Genomic DNA, 22,873 nt, shown 5'->3' with positions numbered 1-22,873 from the left:
ATTATCTATATATATATATATTATAATTAATAAATATATTATTATTAATCCAGTTTATAGTTTAGTCTGGTTTCTGAATTTTAGAAAATCGGAACAGACAAAAAAAAAATTATAATCTTAAAACTTCTCAAACCAAATCAAACAATTTTTAAGGCCAGACCAGACTAAACCACCAATTTTAGTTTGATTCAATGCAATTTCTCGGTCTGAATCAAATGATGAACATCCCCAATTATTATTATTATTATTAGTATTGTTGTTCTTTTCTCTATATGCTGCAAAGTCCGACCAATAAAATAACCGCATATATTGACATCCCCAATTATTATTATTAGTATCGTTGTTCTTTTCTCTGTATGCTGCAAAGTCCGAACAATAAAATAACCGCATATGTCACCAGTCCCTCTTGGTAAGTGGACTACGACCCATCCATTATTTCTAGCATAATACCGTTTCAAAGTTTAACATTCCGAGTTTGGTCTATAAATAATGATTGTTCAGAAAAAGTCGTTTACATCAATATTTAGTCAAAGTTTGGAAGAAGTATAAATACAAATATGTACAGTAAAAATATATATAAAATATAAGGTTTTGCATTCTACACATTTGTATTTTTATTCCTTTCAAACTAAGTTTAGGACTCAAGGAATATAAATACAAATATGTAGAATGCAAAACCTTGTATTTTATATTATTTTATATGTATTTATATTATACATTTTTGTATTTATACTATTGGGAAAAACATTCTAAAATATGATTGGATTTCGGTGTGTATTTATGCTTTCCCCACGTCTCTACAATGATTGAAAACTATTAACACTGGCCATCAAGAGAAGGGAGCGGCTGAAATATTTAAGTGAATTGAAAATACTTTTGGGTGATTTAGAGAAACTAAACACAGGCAGCTAATCTCTAATGCTCAGTTTGAAAGTACAAATGCAAATATGTAGTGTAAAACCTTATATATTATTTTGTATATATTGATACTGTAGATATTTGTATTTGTACTCTTTCCAAACCAATACATTTGTGTGGTCAACTAATTCTACTATCAAATTAAAAAAGAAATTTGTTGCTACAAATACAAGTTTGACAGTATTTTTCTTTTTTTTAGGATATTCAAAAAATTACATCAGCCCATGTACATTGAGAAGCTGTATAGTGGGAATGTAGAAGAGTATTTCTTTTGTATAAGACATCATACAAACAAGGAGTCGGTATCAAAGAGTTAAAATGAAAGCCTTGTTATGGCTTCTAGATGCTTAACCATCATTGGCATTCATCATGTCTTGGCTCTCAGTCAAGCCATGTGTTTAGGCCCGCCAAAGGCTGTGTTATTTTTGAGAGTAAAAGTGGACCAGGTGTTTTTTTTTTTGGATAAGCAAGAAATATATTTTATTTATTATTAAGGTTAAACCACAGAAAATTAGTACAATTTGGTGATGGGAGTGTCATTCCCAACTTTTAACCCCAAATTAATACAATTTTCAGTTCTAAGTTACATAGCCACCCAGAATAGTTACTGCCCCAAAGCCCCTTGTTTGGCAAGGGAATCAGCTAGCCCATTTGCACTCCTGACCCACTTGACTTCAGCCTTTACATCCATTACAATCTTTCCACTTCCCCAATCACATGTTTGAAAGTCCAAAGGGTGTGAATCCCAACTGTTTAGCTAGCTTGAGACCTTGTAGCAATGCCAGCAGTTCGTCCTTCAAAGACTTTCTGGTACCAATCGGCCCTGAAAACAAAGCCAAGATCCTCCTTTCAGAATTTCTGATTACTCTCATACCAGGTGTAAATTTTGCATCACAAAAACCTTTATAGCAGTAAAATTTACACTGAAATCACATCCTTTGCATCTCCATGCGGTGTGAATTTTGCATCCCAAATGGTGATGCAGAATTTTTTTCCCCTTCATTCCCTCCCATATAGGGTGGGGGACCATTATTTCACATTTTACTTCCTTCCAGACAAACAAGTCGAAGTGTAATCTGAATCAAAGTGAACAAAGATTTTATTTGCCTTCATTTTACTTCTTTAATACTTTACCTGGTGCAAACAAAATTTATACTGGAAACAAATGCAGCCAAAAGAGATAGGGATGCCATTTTGTGGAAAAGATATTCCAGCTTTGCCATTGCAAGAGAACAAACAAGAAGAATGGAGTAGCTATTCAACATACGAGAAAGAAACTGAGAAAAATAGTTAATACCAAAAACACATAGGACATAGAATGCTCAAAAGAATAAAAAGAAAAATAATCTAAACACAGGCAGGTGATTTGCCAATGATGATGTTTGGAAATAAATTGGTTGTAGACAGGCTTAATCGGATTAGCTGAATGCTTTAGCTGTTCAGCGGGCTGTAGAACCAATGATGAGGTTCCACACCAGTAATAAATTCATGGGCCCCACTGTAAAGATGCGGGCCCCATGTATCTAAATACTGGCGTGGAACCTTATCATTGGTTCCACATCTCGCTGAACAGCTAAAGCATTCAGCTAAACCTTGCTCAGCTTAATCAAATTTAAGTTGCATTGCATCACATTGGATAAACTGAAGCATACACACAAAGTCGTGCCCAGGTTGAATTACCATTCCCTATTAAAAAGTGTCAGGTAACAGAGACAAAATAGTATACCATAAATTACCAAACCCAGGATCACTTGTGGAGGTGTCAGGTTAATATGGATGCCAAAAACCCTTGAATAATGTGGTACTGGAACTACTCCAGTTCACAAAATATTAAGATCTTTTTAATACGTAACCATAGTGATTTCATTAATAAACTCCTTACTACCCAAAATAAGTGGATAGCAGACCAAGTAGATACAGAGCCAGCTTTAGGTTAAAAAAGAGTATTCAATTTATCCATGTGAAAGAAATGAGTAATAATCTCGAAATTTGGAGGTTGACTATTAATATAGGTTCTTCTTTTGCTGGCAGATTATTAAAATATGTCCTTTACTATATACAATATAGATTTAATGAGGGCAAAGGATCCCTCATGTTGAAGGGCACTCTTATGATATCAGACTAGAGTTTGTTTAGCACCACACCCCACCTTTTATTGTCTTTTTAGTCCCATCTGAAACCAAGCCAGTGATTAAAAGATCCAATTCATGTTCCTTAGACTTCCCATAAAGGAGAAGAACATAATATTCATAATGATTTGAACAATGAATCTTCTTATGTTATAATGAGCATGCACAAATGCATCTCACAGTCTAGTTCAAATAAGTTGTTTAGAGATTATTTGAAATAAATTCCATGCTATCCGGACCATTAAAAGACCAAGGATAAAATCTGGCATTATTGTATTGGTTTGAAGGATCAGGCTAGCTATATGACCCTCTCGAACATAGGCTCTACAATAGCATAGAAATATTTCAAATAATAAACATATTCCAACTAGACAAACTTGGTGGAGATAGGATATCTCATTTTCTAAGATAAACATGAAGGCCCAAGTACAAGAGTGATGGTTGGTGGCTGTGATGGATCCCCAGCTTCAACTCTACTGTAACATCTACCAAATAGCAATTCAAAACAAAAACATCCGAATAAGGGGGCAAACCCATGTCAAACAATGCACGATTGCAAAGAAAGACACACTCTTCTCTGAAATGCAATTCAGATCACATTCTTATCTGAAATGCTTGTATACATGCACAATAGACTTGAAACTATGCATCATTGCAAAAACAATCATTGTACCAAGTAATGGAATGTACATAAAAGGGAATTAGAATTTACCTCTAGCAGTTAAAGGGATCACCTGGCAGTTCATCAAACAGGTTCAGATGATGGCATGAGCTTTGATGTCTGGCTCGCATTGTTGATACATTCCTTCAAGAATTTTTGAAGCTCTTCGGCATATATGTGAGGGAAAGTCCTATAATGGTCTACATGCGGTGATGTGTGAAAGTTATATGCCAATATGTTTCTCCCCATCCCTTTCTGGTATTCAATAAATAACTCTACTGACTCAAATGGAATGACTTTGTCAGCTGTGCTATACAGATATAGCTGAGGACAAGAAGGCTGGTTGTTCAAAAGGACATTGATGATCCTGTTTAACCTCCTGTGACAGTATAGAATCAACCACAGAAATTAGTCATATTAATATTTTGGACAATTTGGTCATCTCCTGCATAGACTTTAAAATTAAACATATTACATACTGATTCACATCAGGAATCTTGAGGATAACAGAGAAGAACTTGTTCAAGATGGTCAGAAGTGCAGCCTCAATCAGTGGTGTCTCTGCTTGCATCTTTGATGTGATCTTATCATTCTCTGATCCATTTCCTTCTACAGCTTCCTCCGAATAGTATGTTGAAGAGCTGCGTTTCTTCAGAATTGCAGCTGAAAATCCTGCTGCCCAGACCTATCAAGAATCAGAGAGAATGCATCAAAAATGTATCCAACTGCATCGCACTTCTGATAGAGTAGGAAAGTCAGCATAATGGAGTACTAAACATGTCATCAAATTGCAGGATTTAATCAGCAACTTCAGAACAAATGTATAGAGAGCATATTCAAGTTGAATGGTCTTGAATTCAGAATAATATTTCCCTTCTCAGATTGCTGCACATAATTCTGATCTTGTATTCTTTGGATATCATAGTGCAAAAATGAGTTAATTAGTCTTTAGTGTATCTCACTTTTGATTTAGTAAATCACAATTTAATATTACTCATAGCTGATTAATATGGTCAGAAACAATCATGAAGATGCAGGGACAAGAAACAACATTATTGAAAAAGCAACATAAAAGGCATCCTTGGCAAAGTGAATGTTAAGATAAATAGTCTCAAAGGTCAGCATCAAGTTTCAGAAGCAACAATTAACATCCAGAGGTTACTAATAATTCCATTGACATTGTAGGATCCTAAGGGGAAAAGACTCTTGGTCAAATATCAGAACAATTAGACATCTGGGAGGAAGTTTAAGTATTTATAAAAATAGAAAGGCACACTAATTTTTGCATGGAAATTTTTGTAAAGATTCAAGAAAGAAAGTTTTGCTACTTATAAAGGGAAGCAAAGAACAGAAAAGAGAAAAATAAAGATTAGTAAGTTCCAACCTAACAAGACAATGTTCCAGAAAGAAAAATTATAAAACCTGAGGGTTTATTTCTGGGTCCCCTCCAGAATCAATGATGCATCCTTTGATCCTCTGAAGAGTGTCAGCTCTGCATTGCAAGTTGTTGATTATGGCACCATAGCTGCAGATACAACAAAAAGATTGCTCTTAAATAAAGCAATTATATACATATGAGATAACCAGGAATCTACTCTCCTATTTTTTACCAAAAAAAATAAAAAACAGGAATCAACTAAACAATTAAATTTACTGTCAAAAAAGAGAAAAGAATATATTGCACCTTTAGAAAGAGGGAAAGAAAGACACCAAGAAATGCAAGTAAGAACCACCAACAGAATTATCAAGAAGAAAAAAAGAAGGCAGTAAATAGGATAAAAGTGAATAGCTTCCTGAAAGAAGAACTGCAAGGCAAATCGCTTTGTTTTTTTTTTTTTTTTTGAAATTCAAATCACAAATGGAGATATTACCTTTTGAAGAGAATGGAACAATATTCTTCACACCTGATAGGAACATGCTTATGTTATTGTAGAAATAGTTAGTAAGCCATGAGTGTGGGGTTCCATACCCACACTTAGGCTCTAGTGTGTGAGATTCCATACCCACACCTAGTTATTTTAATTCTAGTTATTTTTTAATTCTTTTTAAGTTGGGCCGGCGGGTCTTATCCATGTTTTGTTTTGTTTTATTAGGACTAGAATTTTATCTTTTATCTCCTATGCTTGTAAGGAACCAAAGCTATATAATGAAGTTTATGGGGCGGCAGAATTAACACAACCGGACCCCTTCTTTCTATCTCTCTTCTCCTTCCTTTCTCTCTCTCTTCTTCTCTTCAAACCTGTGTTTCTCTTCTTAAATTACACAGCAGCATTTTGTTTTATTCAAGTTGGTATCAAAGCCTGATCTAGGGCTTCTCATGTGAAGTCTAACCCAGCCGACCACATGAGAATTATCTAGGGCTGGAAGATTAGAAAGGAGCTATCTTTGCCTGATTCTTGGAGGTTACCAGAGATCTTTAGCAGCCGTCCGAAGATTGGAGAGTGTTTTTTGGTAATCAGGAAGAATCAGAGAAGGTTAGAGGAATCAAGATTGGATTTTTATCAAGATTGAAGGTGGCGATCAGAGTTTTCTGGTAGAAAATTAGTCTTTTTCATCTTGGAGCTTTGTGATCTACTTAGTATGGAAAAGGTTGGAAGTGAGGTAAAAAACTCAAGAGGAAGTTTATGGGACTGGTAACATGACAGAAAATACGTCCCAGATTACCACTATTAGGTTTGATGGAACAAATTACTTGGAATGGGCCCAATCGGCAATGATGGCCATTGGTGCATAGAAAAATTAGGGTATGTGACCGGAGACACAAAAGAACCAGCCAAGTAGGATATACCCCATCCAAAATGGGTTCAAGAGAACTACTTGGCAATGACCTGGCTATGCAACTCTATACAGCGCTACATCAGCCGAAACTATCTCTGGGCAAAAACAGCCAAGGAGATTTGGAACATCATGAAGGAGACCTATTCCCAACCCCTTAATGTTGCTAGAGCTTATGAGTTGAAGTGTGAGGTGAAAAACCTCAAGCAAGGAGAGAAGCCAGTCTCAGTATATTTTGCTACTCTGAAATCCCTTTGGCATGAAATTGATCACTTGGAAACTATTGAATGGGAAAGCCAGAAGGATGCAGCAACATACAGAAAACTGATTGAAACAAATAGGGTTTTTGAGTTCTTAGCCGGTCTAAACTCAGATTTTGATATTACAAGACAACAACTTCTCACTAGGGAGAGTGTGACTCTATCTCAGGCCTACTCATTAGTCCACAGTGAAGAGAGTAGGAGGAGGGTAATGCTATCCCACAGAAGCAGCCTTGGCAGCAATAAAATTCAAAGCTGGAGGGGAAAAGGAAAGGGAAGTTAAGAAGGTAGACAAAAGAGATATTTTTTGTGATCACTGCAAGAAGCCCAAACACACTAGGGACACCTGTTGGAAGTTGCATCCTCACCTAATGCCAGCTAGACTTAGAAACAATAAGGGGAGTACTAATGCAGCTACTACTGACAATACATCTTCTTCCAGCACAAGGACCACATCCTTGGATGCCTTAGCACACTAACACAGCTAAAGAAAGAAGCTAGTATTTCTGGATCTACATCTCAGTCTTCAGCTACTACTCCTGCTCATCCTACTTCAGCCCTTGCTCATACAGGTACAAGAGCTACTGCATGTCATGCTTCTGTCCTAGGTAACACTAGACCTTTCTGGGTAATAGATTCAGGTGCTTTAGACCATATGACCAGCTTATCTACTTTGTTTAGCACCTATTGTTTATCCTCTGGGAGAGACAAAGTTTCTATTGTTGATGGCTCCCTTGTGCCAATTTCTGGCAAGGGAGACATCAGATTGTCTGATGCCATCACCCTATCCTCAGTTTTGCATGTTCCCAAGCTTAGTGCTAACTTACTTTCAGTTAGTAGTATTACTAAATATCAAAACTGTTCAGTAACCTTTTTCCCTGATAGGTGTGTTTTTCAGGATTTGGAAACGAAGAAGGTAATTGGAATTGGCTGTGAGATGAATGGAGTCTACCTGTTTGAACATTCATAGGGGGAGCAGAGTAAAATGGGGAAATTGTTTGTCTCTCAGTCTTGTAGTAAGATTATGCTTTGGCACAACCGCTTAGGTCATTTATCTTTTGGGTCTTTGAAGAGTCTTTTTTCAAACTTATTTGAGTCAGTAGAAATATCTAGTTTAAAGTGTGAAAATTGTAAGCTTGCAAAACATAGTAGATCACCTTATCCTTTGAGTAATAAAAGAAGCAACCTTCCTTTTGAAATTGTGCATACCGATGTTTGGGGGCCATATCATACTCTCACCATGGGGCGGTACAGATATTTCTTATTATTTGTTGATGATTATACCCGTTTTTCATGGGTCTACCTTATGCACTCTCAAAATGAGGTCCCTTCTCTAACCCAAGCTTTCCATCAGATGGTTCTAACCTAGTTTGAAACCAAGATCAAAACTCTTAGATCTGATAATGCCAAGGAATATTTTGCAAAACCCTTGGCATCCTATCTCCTTGATCATGGGGTCATTCATCAGAGCACCTATCCTCATACACCTCAGCAAAACGGGATTGCTGAGAGAAAAAACAGGCATATCTTAGAGGTAGCCAGAAGCATCATGCTCAACTCTAATGTTCCCATACGCTTCTGGGGGGATGCAATCTGTACAGCCGTGTACCTTATCAACAAGGTTCCTTCATGGGTTCTAAACATGCAAACCCCATTCAGTCTTCTGTATCCAGATAAGGACCTATTCACTATTCCCCTCAAAACTTTTGGGTGCACTTGTTTTGTTCAAATCCTTGGACCTCATTTTTTTTATCAGAAACGATAACTTTCATTAGAGATAAATTAAACTGAAATACAGAATTCAACCCTTTTTAGAAAAGGTTGATCCAATAAACATCAAAGTTTGATGTTTATTGGACCTCATCGCTCCAAGTTTGATCCCAAAGCTACTAAATGTATTTTCCTTGGGTATGCACAAAATCAAAAAGGATATTGTTGTTATGAGCCTATTTCAAGAAAGCGTTTTGTGTCCATGGATGCCACCTTTTTTGAGGATATGTCTTACTATTATAGGGCTTCTCCTTAGGGGGAGAGTAGTGAGGAAGGGATTTCAGTTTCAGCCCCAAAAGTTCCTTTACCTGTCCCAGTTACTGAAGGGGAGAGATGTGAAGAGGGTGAGGGTTGTCAAAAAAGCAGAGAGTTGAGAGTGTATCACAGAAAGTGATGGAGGCAGGTTGATTCTCATGCTCAACAGTAATCCAGGTCAATTCCAACATCTTCTACAGCCCCAGATCCAGACACTACTACTGCTCCCACAGTTGATCCCACTATTACAGATGCTCAATCCTCACCGTCAGATGACCTTGATCTTCCAATTGCAATTCGTAAAGGAAAGCGCAGTTGCACCTCATCCATTGCCCATTGCATCTCAAAGTTCCTTTCCTATAATTGTCTCTCAGAATCCTATAGATCTTACTTGGCATCTATTGTTACTATTCCTATACCCAGAAAAGTGCAAGAAGCCCTTTTGATACCTGAATGGAAGGAAGCAATGCAAGTATAGATGGATGCTCTTGTTAAGAACAACACATGGGAACTAGTTGACCAGCCTGAAGGGAAGAAGCCTGTTGGATGCAGATGGGTGTTTACTGTGAAATATAATGCTGATGGTACTGTAGAGAGGTTATAAGGCCAAATTGGTTGCAAAGGGATTCACACAAACTTATGACATAGATTATACAGAAACCTTTGCACCTATTGCAAAAATGAACACTATCAGAGTTTTACTATCCATTGCTGCGAACTTCTCATGGCCACTATTTCAGCTGGATGTTAAGAATGCTTTCCTCAACGGAGACTTGCAAGAGGAAGTATACATGGAGTTATCCCCTGGTTTTTATAGTACAGAAGCAGGAAAGAATGTCTGCCTTTTGAAAAGGCCTTATATGGGATGAAACAATCTCCAAGAGCTTGGTTTGATAGGTTTAGACTGACTTTGGACAAATTCGGATACATACAGGCTCAGTCAGATCACACTATCTTCTTTAAGAAGACAGGTCATTCCCTAACTCTACTTGCAATCTATGTAGATGACATTGTGATAACAGGGAGTGATATTAGTGAAATTGAAACTCTTAAACAGCATCTTCACAAGGAATTTGAAGTAAAAGACCTAGGGGAATTGCACTATTTCCTAGGAATTGAAGTAGCTCGATCTCAGCATGGCATTTTTATCTCTCAAATGAAGTATGTTCTAGACTTATTGGAAGAAACTGGAAAGTTAGGAGAGAAACCTGCTGACACACCTGAGCTTAACCATAAAATAAGTGCAGAAAATGGAGAACTTCTTGAGGACAGGGCTATGTACCAAAGGCTGGTTGGGAAACTTCTTTAACCATAAAATAAGTTTTGTTCATGTTCTTTTGCCGAGTGATGCAACTAGGAATGGTCCGGTTGGGTATTTTGAATTATAATTCTTTGCTTCATGGTGATATCTAAGCATGTAGGAAGCAGAGCTTATAGTTCACAATTGCTGTATTTTATCAATTTCAATCCATGATAGTGGGGTCAATTACATCTCCAAATCCTCTAGCCAGGACTTCCGTCAAAAGATCTTTTGGGTTAACTCACGATTTTGAATGGGTGGAAGACCCACCACCATCGCAGCTTAAGGTATCGTTAACAAGAGTTCAATATCATCTCAGAGAAGAAATTTGTTATAAAATCGAGGAAAACAGAAAGATAAGCATAAACAGCCATAGCAATAGATAAACACTTAAGAGAAAAAAACAATTAAGAGTACGAATCAACGTACGCTAGCCACCCAGTATTACTGAAAGTATGGAAGAGCAAGCACCGCTCGCGTCCATCTTCTTCCCGCTCAGACGCCCACGAAACGAGCTCCTCAGTCAACGCCGATATCCGTTTCTCGACTCTCCTTCCCAAATCAAAGTGCAGCACATCCTTCACCGGCACAACGAACGTCACTGCGTGAATCCCCCTCGACGTGTACAACTCCACGTACCTCTTCAAGTGCTTCCGCTTAGCTCCAAGCCAACCTAACAAAACCACAGTCAAAACAGGTTCTCCTTTTCCTATAGCCCCTAAATCTCCGCCATTAACACATACTGGAGCTCGACTCCACTCGAAGATCTTCTCCTTCGGATCAGAGACGATACGATCAAAACGCTTGTCCGAAACCCGAGAGTTAAAGATCTGAGATGCAGACAATGAAAGAAGAAACCCTAATGAATTCGAATTACAGAAGGGGATCGAAGATTGAGAAACGAAGAATGATTTAGACTGAAAGCAAATGGCATGAAGACGATTCCTGACGACGACATTGTGACAACGGCCCGAAACGAATGGGATTGAAGAGAGAAATATGTTAGGGTTTTGTGAGCGGTTTGAAAGCGACAAAGAATGTTTTAGCGGGAATTTCAGAGATTTTCTGATGATAACGGAACGAGAAAGTTGGCGGTTGAAATTGGAAGGATTCAACAGTCTTGCAGAGGCCTCCATAGCGAATACGAAAAATCACAGAAGCCGTGAATAGAAAACCAGTTTCTTTATATTATTTTATTTTTTGAACGTATCGGGTCGTTAACCGAGACGATACGAGTACGACACGCACATTTTTTTTCAACCTGTGATGTTTTAACAGCTGGGTAACGTGAAAAAACGTCTGCTTATCGTAGAACCGATTCGAACCTTTCCCGGAAAGAAAAAACGAACGTGACTAGCCGGACTATTTCTCTTTTTCTCCGATTGATTTTAAAAAGTTGGGTGCAATACGAGGACTTTCCGATAGGTTATTCATCCTAGTATTATTCTTGCCCGTTCACACTTAACTTCAGAGTTTTGAAGGTATCCTATGCATTAGTGCCTTGAACTATTTTTTCTAGTGACACTAAGAGTATGTTAGTTTGTTGTGTCTGAAAGTATAATAATTATATTAAGAGGTATATTTGTATCGGTGAATTTTTATTTCCTTTGAATTTTGAATGCTTGTTTTGAATTCTAAAAATTATCAAATATTCATTTTGATCCCATATATGAGATTTTTTGTTTGTCTTTTTTGGGGGTATCATTGAAAAACAAAAAGTTTTATAATTGCACTTTAAGAGATAAGAGATAAGAGGAAACGAACAATCACTTTTCTCTTAAAGCTAAAAGTTTCATTTTAAGAGATAAGAGTTAAGAGAAAACAAATAGACCCTAAGGCCGTGTTTGGTTGCAGTGTAATTTTATTTGCACTAGTACAAATGCATAGGAGTACAAATGAAAAAAATACAAATTCTCATTTAACTTTATTTTGAGTTTTACTTTATTCTGCTTCATGTCTTAATTTACTTCATTTGTATTGTAATCAAACAAGGTAAACTAAAATTTGAAATAAAAAATAGGTTAGAGTTTACACTCAAATCATTTGCACTACCATAATTTGCATCAATATAAATTTGTTTTCATTGTAACCAAACATAGCCTAAGGCTCATTTTGAAAGGAGAATAAATACAAATTTGTATAGTATAAATACGTATAAAATAATATAAAATATAAGGTTTTACACTCTACATATTTGTATTTATACTCCTTCCAAACTGAGCTCAAGATATAAATTTTCAAGTGCAGCATTTTAGTACCTAAACTTTTAAAAATATACACTTGAATCTAATTTTATTAAAACTAATGTTATAGTAAGAATAAAATTAGAAAATGCCCATATTCAAATTTTCTTTTTTAAATGTTATAGATTTTATTTTGAATTCTCCACGAGATACATAGTGAATAGGGGAGTTAGATATGGTAGACATGGGGTCAATCATGATAGTAAAGGCCTTCTTAAAACAATGATTTTAGATCGTGCTAGTGGTACGGAATTACGGGGAGCATGCAAAATAGGTGGACATAGATGAGGTGGTCCTCAAAAATTTACATATTGTGGAGCTAATGGACACAATCAATTGCTGCTATGGTTTGCATTGTCTAACTTCTAGTTGGGCTAGTGATGTTGTTCCTATTGATAATTCATCCAATATAAAGACTCCCTCGATCAGGGATGAACATTTGGTTTATTCGGCTAAAAATTGAATTAAATAAATCGAATTTTTGAAAAACAAATTTATAAAGCTAAAACCGAAATCAAATTATTAAAAAATCAAAAAAACTGAAACTGAATTTTTCGATTCAGTTTTTTGTTATTTAGGTTAAAATTGAATTTTATTAATATTATATTAATACATATTATATATTAATATATTTATGTATGTTACAATATATGTATATGTTAATGTATATTATATACATATTATAATATATTATGTTTTATAAATTAATAATATATTATATTATGTATATAATAAATTTCAGTTAGTTCAGTTTTTTTTTTCAGTTAACTGAATTTCTAATCCTAAAAGCCGAATCCGAAACCAAATTAACCAAACCAAAATAACAGAAAATCAAAAAAACTGAATCAAACAAACCGAAATCGAAAATTTCGATTTAATTTTTCAGTTTTAACCAAACAATGCTCACCCCTACCCTCAATTGATTTATCTATGCACTCTAGGCGGAGAGGTAGGGAAGGAGTAGATGGTACTTGTGTAATGTAAAGAGTATGACAAACTCCATAATTCAAAATGCTACAATTTTATCAGAGTTTTTTTTTTCTAAACAAAATTAGGTATTGTTTGCCTTAACTCTCAGCCTAAGTTTTTGGGTTACAAGTCAAATTACTTGAAGAAGTACAACTACATCAGTGGGTTCGGGCCCATTAAGAATTTAACAAATTCACAACCCAATCCAACCTAAGTTGCACCTCTTCTACCAAGTTCCCATTTTAGGTCATTGAGATTATATGCTTGAAACTCTAGGCATTTTTTCTTTCCTATCTCCCCATTCATTTCTATTAAGGTCGTGCCTCAACCGATCAAAGTCACCATGTGGATGTTGTCATATCCTAGGCCATCTGACTTCCTCGAACCACGTTAGCAAATTAGTACGTCACATACCGGAGATAGTGGACAATCCCATAAGCGATACCCTCAGAGGAAGTGTAATCTCTCATGGATAAGCATCCAACATGATCCTTAGGAATAAACGCCCCTATCCGGGAAGGCGGAGTCTTTTGAAGATCTTGGCGAGCGGCCTCTTCCCTACAACCCCACAAGGAGTATGTCCAAGTGCACCACAACACTTGGTTATTTAAAGGCATCCCCCCAAGGCTTATTATCTTTAGCTCTCTCACTCTCACACATCTTCCTCGGCTCAAACTAGTTCATCCTAAATAGCTCGGCCCGATCGATCTCATTACCCTTTTCTGACTTGAGTGTCGGAGTATCTTCCCTAGGAACTTCATCCTCGAGCCTCTGACATTACTTTCCTTGTAGATTTGCTCGATACACCACTTCGTCCTTCTACCTCGTCTCATCCAAATTGATAGGATCATTTGTTGCATATCTGCCACAGCTATAGCTTGAATAGTATAGCATCAGTCACACTAACTAATGACACTACTCTCTACTACTTCTAGTTTAGGTAGTCCCATTTGATCTTAACCTTACCTTACCCTTGGTTTACATGTCTCTATATTTGTTTTCGATTTGATGTCTATAGTAAAATTAACTAAATACCTTAGTTGTTCTATATCATTTTATCCTTCCTACTATGTGTTCTAAGATCTCAAGGATGGAAAAATAACTAGTGAAAGGATGTTAGTTGTGCTAATCAATGTTTAGAGAACCAAACTAGAGGCTAAATAGTTTTTCCCTTTGGGTCATGGGTCACCGGTTCAATCACTCAATACACAACCTGTGATACATCATCATATAGATATATAATATGATATGTATATGCCATTATGCATAAGTATATAATATATACATAATAATATTAACTATATACATATATTCAAAATATATGATTATATTTTATATAAAATACACATTTTTATTTTAGGCTTAACTAAAAATTAACATTTGAGGTCAAAGAGGCATTTTTTGGCAAAAAAGTGGGAAAAGTCACCTATGGCACTTTGGGATGCATAAATTATGAAAATTTACCCAAAAAAAAAAAAACCCAATCAAACAATCGGCGTGAAGTTATGGCTTCTGTAAATTAAAAAAAAAAAAAAAAAGATGAATAAAAACTGGCCGGTTAGCTAGTTTTGACTAGTTTTTAGAGCCTAATCAAACTGGTCGGTAAACCAGTTTATGGATTTTATCAATCAGAGTAGCCAATTTGGTCCAGCGTGTGGCGAGACATTGAAGGTGCTTTATTCTTTAGGCTCAGTTTAGAAAGAGTAAAAATATAAATACATATAAAATAATACAAAATGTATGGTTTTGTACTTTACATATTTGTATTTGTACTCCTTCCAAACTAAGTTTGAAATGTTAAACTCAGTTTGAAAGGAGTACAAATACAAATATGTAGAGTGCAAAACCTTATATTTTGTATTATTTTGTATGTATTTGCATTGTACATATTTACATTTATACTACTTCTAAATTAAACTAAAAGGAATACAAATACAAATATATATATATATAAAATAATACAAAATACAAGGATTTGTACTACATCCTAACTGAGCCTTAGTTACATTTCATCAATGGTCTTATTAATTGGGACATACTTTTCTCCAACTCTTGAAGTAGTTAATTCTAGTTTCAAGCACTAATTTTGGTTGTAGGGATACAGACGATTCGATTAATGAAACCTGAAATCTGAATTTGATCTGAAATATAATTGGAATTGAAGATGGAATTCAAATCTTATCGGATTCAAAATGAATGACTCTACTTCATTTTTTAAATAAAGAAAATTTTAAAATGTTATGTTTTAAACTTATATATAATAAGTTAATAGAAATATGAAGTATTGATATATAAAATTATATTATTTTTATATTTCATATACAATTAAATAAATTTTATATATTAATTAAAATCAATATATATTATAATATAATATACTTATACTTGGATTTTAATAGGATCTTATGGATTTAAATTCACATTCAATCTGATTATTAATCAGATAAAGATTATAAAATTCGAATCCAATCTGATTGTATGTTAATAGATCATCCAAATCCAGGATAATCAGATCGATGACGGACATTTTGGAGTCCACTGACCGCTAGTTAATTGTGCTAATTGAGTAAGGCCATGTTTGGGAGTGCTTATGTTAAAAATAAGTGCTTATTCGAATAAGCACTAATTTGCATTTGGCACCCAACTAGGGGTGTCGATAGGATTGGATTTGGTCCAATCCAATCACGTCCAATGTGAATCCATTACAAATGGATTAGGTCCAATCCAATCCAATGAATAATTTGGACCATTTTGGACCGGTCCAAATCAATGTTCGGACTGTCCAATTTGTTCAAATTCATTTTAATTTAGATTGGTTTCAACACAAACCCGGTCCATTGACACCTATATTATTATCTTATACCAATGGACCGGATATTGGCTTAATCCAACCAAATCCAATATAAATTTATTACGGACGGACCAGGTCTAGTCCAATCTAATAAATATTTTGGACCAGATTGGTCCAATCCACAGTCTTTTTGGTCCGTTCAATCCGTCCAAGTTGATTTTGGACTGGATGGGTCTAGTCCAAAACCGGTCCATTGACACCCTTGACCCAACTTTTTCAAGTGATTATTTAAAAAAAAAATAAACACTTATTTCATATTGGGCGTTTGGTAGTATTTTTCTCCAATAAACACTTAAATAAGCATTTGTGACTATTTTTTCATTCATTTTCTTTCAAATTTTATAAAAGCACTTTTACGAAAGCATTTTTATGAAAGTACTTTTATGAAAGAACTCTAATAAAAGCACTTTTATAAAAGTACTTTTATGAAAGTATTTTTATGAAAGCACAACAAAAGAACTTTTACAAAAGTACTTTTATAAAAACACTTTTACGGAAATGCTTTTATAAAGGTACTTTTACAAATGCAGTGCTTATTGTATAAACACTTAAAAAAAAGCTAGGAATTCGGGCTTAAAAAATAAGCATTTATTTCGAGTTTATTTCCCAAACATCAATAAGTGCTTAATGGTGTGGTCTCGGCCCAAATAAGCACTTATTTCTAATAAACACTCCCAAACATGTCCTAAATATCATAGAATTTCTTTTATTTCAAGAAAAGATAATAGAACATTGAGTCCTATCTTGTTCAGTCAAATGTCTAAGATCATATTCATGCCACTTCTTATAATGGCTTTACTTAATGAAAGAGTGTTATAAATTATTTTTCATATTTTAGTGCTTTTATGGAAAAAAAAAATAGTTTGAGTTTTTGATAGGATAATGCTTAAGAATATTTAGTAGCTAGCTACTATTTAGTCTTACTTTAACCAATATAGCATAGCCCAACAAACTTCCTACTCATATACCTAATAGCAAAATGGGGTGGCCGAGAAGAAAAATCATCATCTCCTAGAGGTTGCACATGCTCTATTGTTGCAAATGTCTATTTTAAAATCATATTATAGGATGCAGTCCTCAATTACTTCTTACTATCTCATAAATCCCATACCACTCTCCATCTTTTTAAAAGGTTTCTTTTCCCTTGTTGTTTCCTTCATCATCATCGTGGTCATATTCTTTCATGTGTCTTTATTTATGTTTGTTTTGCACAAATTAGGATAGATGATGATTTTGATAAATTGGATGTTATTAGCTAGGTGTGTCTTCTTTGAGTATTCAAAAATGAAATAAGGGCATTAGTGGTATACTCTAGAATTATATAGAGTGTTCACTCATTACAAACAACATGACACTGTGTGGCATCTCTATAATCACCTTCACAATTTGAATCCGTCCCTTAGGCTGTGTTTGGTTTGAAGGAAAAAAAATAGGGAAAATAAAGGAAAGGTAGGTAAATCTTTACAAACCTTGTATAGGTTTTCCTACCTTTACTTTCCTTTCCCCATCTTTTCCTTCAAACCAAACATACCCTTATTGTTTGCAATGGTAGATATGTTTGCACTGCTCTTCCTAGTTCTTAATTTGTTTCTCATACCCACATTTCACCTACCCATTTCACTCTCCCTCACATAATGAGACTCTCCTTTCTTCAGATTGGAAGGATATGGATGAAGAGTTTCATGCTTCTCATCTCACAACTTTACCACTTGGGAAGAATGTTGTTTGGTAAAACTGGATACATATAGTGAAGCATCACCCTAATGGGAGCATAACAGATTGAAAGTCTGATTTCTAATTAAATGCTATATACAAATCTATGGAGTTAATTACTGTAAGACATTTTCTCCTATTTCCAAGTTTAGCTTAAATAAGTGATTAGATACTCCAACAAGAAAAATTGTAGTTGATGAATCAATTTTTGTGCTAAGTACCTTATCATTTGGTCTGCTTCCAAGTGACCAATGACTCAGAGGCCGAAGTGGAGAACTTTTGCTGAATGAGGACCTGGATGCCGAGTTGACTAGGCCGAGCTTGGAGGCAGATTAGGTGCCGAGCTGACCAGGCCAAGCTGGATTGATTGTTGAGCTATGTAGTTCTTTAGAAAAACCTGCAAGGAATCAATGTCAGAGGACCCGGGGTGACTAACCCGGTGAGGTCGCTCCGATGATTAAGTTAGTACTGTCATAGTAGATTGCGAGCTAAAAAATCACAAAGTATGAGAGCTAGAATGTGCTTACTTGCCCCCCCCCCCCATGTCATTGGGGTTGGTGCCTTTATATAGGCATTGTTTGGCGTGGCTTCACACACCGTATCCAAGATTTCCGAGAGGTCACCTAAGTGGTCCGAGATTCCCGAAGGCAACCGCCATGCACGTTGACCATCATCTGGAATGTTCGATACATGGGCCAACTTCCAAGGATCGTGGGAGTGTTGGGATATGCGTGCCGAATTTGTCGACGAGCATGTCTCACAAGTCGCCACCTGGACCTCAGTTAGGCCGGCACGCCCTCGAGGGAGGTCGCTCCTTGCATCGAGGTCACTTTGGCTAGTGACGAGGTGCTGCAGGTCGGCCCTGGATGAGGTGCTTCTAGCCGACCTGAGTTGTGGTCGAGGTCGCTAGTTCGACATAAAGGCTGGTCGCCAGGTCAACGGTGAAGGCAGGTCGCTAGGTCGGCGTTAGTGCCAGGTCAACAGGTCGGCGATAGTGCTAGGTCGCCAGGTTGGCGTCAATGCTAGGTCACCAGCTGGGACACCATCATCTTGGCTAAGGCAAGTTGTTGCCTAAGTGGTTCCGGGTGTCACCTAGTTGTTCCAAGATGCCATGTGTCACAATGTTATTGGAAGGCCAAATCCGCCCTCATCAGTAGTCATGTGTATGTTGACAATATTGTGATTACAAGGACTGATACATGCGATTTAGGGGAACTGGAACTCTCTTATACATAGCATTGTCAATCCAAATACCTTTGATGGTTAAACTAGTTTTTGGATATAGAAGTGGCACAATCAAGATGTGGAATTACCCCATTGTTTGGGAGTGCTTAAAAAAGTGCTTATTTGGGCCGGGACCACATCATTAAGCACTTATTGGTGTTTGGGAAATAAATCTGAAATAAGTGCTTATTTTTTAAGCCCAAATTTCTAGCTTTTTTTAAGTGCTTATACAATAAGCACTTGTTCAATTTTTTCTTCCAAAATTATCTCTAGTTAAATTTTAAAATACCACTTATAAAATTATTCCCAATTGAATTTTATAAAAGTACTTTTGTAAAAGTACTTTTATAAAAATGCTTTCATAAAAGTGATTTTATAAAAATGTTTTTATAAAAAGTAATTTAATAAAAGTACTTTTATAAGGGTATATTTTGAAAATTTGAAAGAAGTGAAGGACAAAATAATCACAAATGCTTATTGGAGAAAAAAACTACCAAATGCCCAATATAAAATAAGCACTTGAAAAAGTTGGGCGCCCAATGCAAATAAATGTTTATTCAAATAAACATTTGTTTTAAGCACTTGTTTTTAACACAAGCACTCTCAAACATGACCTTAGTCTCTCAAAAAAGTATATAAACTAGATGTTTGGAGCAAATTTTGCAGATACACTAAAGTTAAAATGACACATGATCAATGAGGAGTATTTAAGGATCTAGGTAATTAGAGGAGATTGGGTTGGGAAGTTGAACCACCTAGTGAAGTAGTGATCATTTGGCCAAGTGCCACATTTAATTTGAGCCTGCTAAGCCAGTTTATGAATAATCCTTGGACTTCTCAGTGAGAGGCTTTTGATGGAGTTTTATCGTACCTAAAAGTTGCACTTGAATGTGGGTTACCCTACAAGTAGAATAGCACCTTTGGAATTTGTAGGGTTTATTAGATTAGAGTCATATTTGGAACCGCTAAAATTTAAGTCATATTCACCAACTTGATGGGGCTGATGTGAGTTTTGACAGTAGTGTCCTTCTACTCTATAATTAATAAAAGGGTATTATGGTCTTCTCATGTAAGTTGTTTTTTATTATAAATATAACACATGCCTTTTCCCTCCTTTCCTCTCTTTCATTCTTTTATCTTTTCTTCTTTGTCTCCTCTTCTTTTATTTCTTTTCTATTATGTACAACTAGTGATGGCAGGTCATGTTAGGTCCCACCATATTGGGGGAACAAACAAACTGAGTTTGAAAAGGATATGTCTGGAACTTAATTTTATCTATTGATACTCGGATTCGAATCATACCTTATTTGTTACTTGGCAATTTCTATGGTACTGAAAACGACCATACCTAAAACACTTTGACCAATCAAAATCTCACACAAATTCGAATGAAAAAATTACAAATTGATTGGTTATCAGCTTGTCATCTACCATTCTTTTTCAGTACCATAACACGGATTCTCATTAATTTAGATCTTACTTTGTATCATATTTGGATATTTTATATTATTAAGGGGCGTTCTTTCGGATTTTGAGAGGGGGAAGTTGGTCAATGGGATTTTGGTTCCCTTGACCAAGAATCACATGTTCTTTTTTTAGATTTATGTGAAGATTAGAGAAAGTTTATTTTCTTGGGTATCACTTACTCGGATAAGCGATACCCATCTCTTAGGTGGGTAAATAACTTTTCCACCTAGGGGAAAAGTTGCCAACAATTGAATGGGACAAAAAATCCCTTTTTAATAATGAATTTTTATGGCTAAAATGGTCATTGCCTTATTTACATGTGAAATAAAAGAACATGGGTAAACACACTTACCCGGCTAAGTGTTTCCCAGGAAAAACTTACCCAGGTAACTGCATTTACCTGGGTAAGTAACTTATCGAAAAGCGAACGGGGCCTTAATAAATTAAACTAAAATAATCAAAATATCATGTAATATTGATAAATGAACTAGAAATAATTTTCCTATTATATACCATCAATAAAATGACCAAAAACTATGTATCAACTTCTGGTGCCTCAATTGGATTAGATCCAAATTTTGATCCAAAAAATTGGATATTACTTACAACCCTAGATCATATCTGCAAAGTGAGGTATCTAGTAGTTGCATGAACTTGTCAACTTACTAGTGTTCCTAAAAAAATAATGTGTGTGCAAGAGTGTTTTTTAGGCTGTGTTTGATTGCAATGTAAATTTATTTGCACTGTAACACAAATATTTGGGTGCAAATTTTGATTTATTTTTATTTCAAACTTTACCCTATTTTATTTGATTGTTGCAGTGTAAATGAAGTAAAATAAGACCTTAAGCAGAATAAAGTAAAACTCCAAGCAAAAATTAACCAAAATTTGCATTCTTTTCATTTGTACTCCCACACATTTGTATTAGTACAAATAAAACTGCACTGCAACCAAACACAACCTTATGAGAATTTCAAAAAACAAATTTTAAATGAAGATAATCTTATAAATAAAAGTAGCATTTGTATGGTTTGCCAACAAATGCTAACATGCCGTTGCTTGATGTACATTAGTCATGCGAATCATATTATAAATGCCAATTAACTGATAGTGACATTCTTTGTTATGATATGACTTAGGAGAAAATTCTCTCCAATCCATCAGAATTAGGGGTGATTATTTCCAGACCAGAAAATTTTCAGGCATGGGCTTAGGTTTTGTGTCTAGGCCCAATGCTTAAAGCTCAGCCCAGAATACTATTATTTTATATAATAGTATTATTCATACAACATATATTATATATGATGTTTTATATTTTTATAAAATAAAACATTAAGGCTATGTTTGGTTTGAAGGAAAAAGTAAGGAAAGGAAGGGAGAGGTAGGAAAACCCATACATAGTTTATAAAGGTTTCCTTACCTTTCCTTTCCTTTCCTTACTTTTCCCTTCAAACCATATAGCCTAAGTTATTTTATATAATAATATTATTATTCATATAACATATATTATATATAATGTTTTATATTTTATAAAATAAAACATTAAGATTCGCGAGCCCACATGTGTCCACAGTGAAGTCGTGTACAAATTTATATCTTATTTTCCATGGTTATTTGTTGTCAAATAGATGAATGTAAAACTTCTATTTTCACAAACCTGACTCTACTATTATTAAAGGAGTGGGGGTGCGATTAGGGGTGATCATTTCAGCCCGTCCTGGTTCGGAAATTTTGGGTTTGGGCCTGGGTTTTGTGTTTAGGCCCAGTTTGGGCCTGGGCCCATATCAGGCCCGCAAATTTTAGGGTTGGGCTTGGGCTTAATACTTCAAGCCCAGCCCAAGCCCGGCCTGACCCACATATATTTAAACTTACACATTTTGTATATAATGTATGCATATGTATACATACTATTTTACATTATATTATATATTTTATATATAAATATTATAATAGGATATCTATAATTTATATTATATGTAATAATTTATATTATATAATATATAAATTAAAAGTTTATATGCATGTTATATCATTTAATATAAAATATTATAGATATGTAATGTTTTATATATGAAAGGCATTGGCTCGGAATCAGGCCCAGGCCCATGTAGACCTAGGCTAGGGCTTATGTTACAGGCCTGAAATCCCGATCTAGGCTGGGCCTGGGCCTAAGCTATAGCCCTTATCATAAGTGCAAAGCTCGGCCCAAGGTCACCCCTGGGTGCGATCATACCAACACTAATGCACCGGATCCCATCAGAATTCCAAAATTAAGCATGCTTGAGTGAGAGTACTACTAAGATGGGTGACCTCCTGAAAAGTCCTCATGTTGCACCCC

The 22,873-nt window shown here is 35.5% G+C and overlaps 1 protein-coding gene and 1 pseudogene across 4 annotated transcripts; one reads left to right on the top strand and one right to left on the bottom strand.

The window, feature by feature from the left end:
• Window positions 1-1,367: 1,367 nt before the first annotated feature.
• Window positions 1,368-11,235, bottom strand: LOC104590077 (alpha/beta-Hydrolases superfamily protein). 4 transcript variants are annotated; one of them, XM_010248612.3, is made up of 5 exons: window positions 10,498-11,234; window positions 5,131-5,233; window positions 4,188-4,393; window positions 3,782-4,087; window positions 1,368-1,741 (listed from the first exon to the last, which is right to left on the bottom strand). In XM_010248612.3, exons 1-4 carry the CDS (start codon window positions 11,202-11,204, stop codon window positions 3,793-3,795), a joined length of 1,311 nt encoding a protein of 436 aa, XP_010246914.1. In that variant the 5' UTR covers window positions 11,205-11,234; the 3' UTR covers window positions 1,368-1,741; window positions 3,782-3,792. The 4 variants fall into 4 exon arrangements, with proteins under 4 accessions (XP_010246914.1, XP_010246905.1, XP_088745394.1 ...); XM_010248603.3 differs by having other exon boundaries at window positions 3,760-4,087; window positions 10,498-11,233; XM_088889268.1 differs by lacking the exon at window positions 1,368-1,741 and adding an exon at window positions 3,175-3,532 and having other exon boundaries at window positions 10,498-11,235.
• An 11,519-nt stretch (window positions 11,236-22,754) lies between these two features.
• LOC148790622 (5S ribosomal RNA) lies at window positions 22,755-22,873 on the top strand (annotated as a pseudogene).

The sequence above is a fragment of the Nelumbo nucifera genome, chromosome 6 (genome assembly GCF_055504915.1).
Source record: "Nelumbo nucifera cultivar China Antique chromosome 6, China Antique-T2T, whole genome shotgun sequence".
Classification (NCBI taxonomy): domain Eukaryota; kingdom Viridiplantae; phylum Streptophyta; class Magnoliopsida; order Proteales; family Nelumbonaceae; genus Nelumbo; species Nelumbo nucifera.
The sequence above is the reverse complement of the archived record's forward strand: the minus strand, read 5'-3'. Positions and strand labels throughout refer to the sequence as shown.

Bases quoted from the DNA above. Each gene is read 5' to 3' on its own strand.
- LOC104590077 (XM_088889268.1), bottom strand. From the start codon at position 11,204: ATGGAGGCCTCTGCAAGACTGTTGAATCCTTCCAATTTCAACCGCCAA. The intron at 5,234-10,497 runs GTACGTTGATTC...TTGTATCTGCAG, and splicing joins AGTAATACTGGGTGGCTAGC to CTATGGTGCCATAATCAACA. The intron at 4,394-5,130 runs GTTTTATAATTT...GATTCTTGATAG, and splicing joins ACCCAGAAATAAACCCTCAG to GTCTGGGCAGCAGGATTTTC.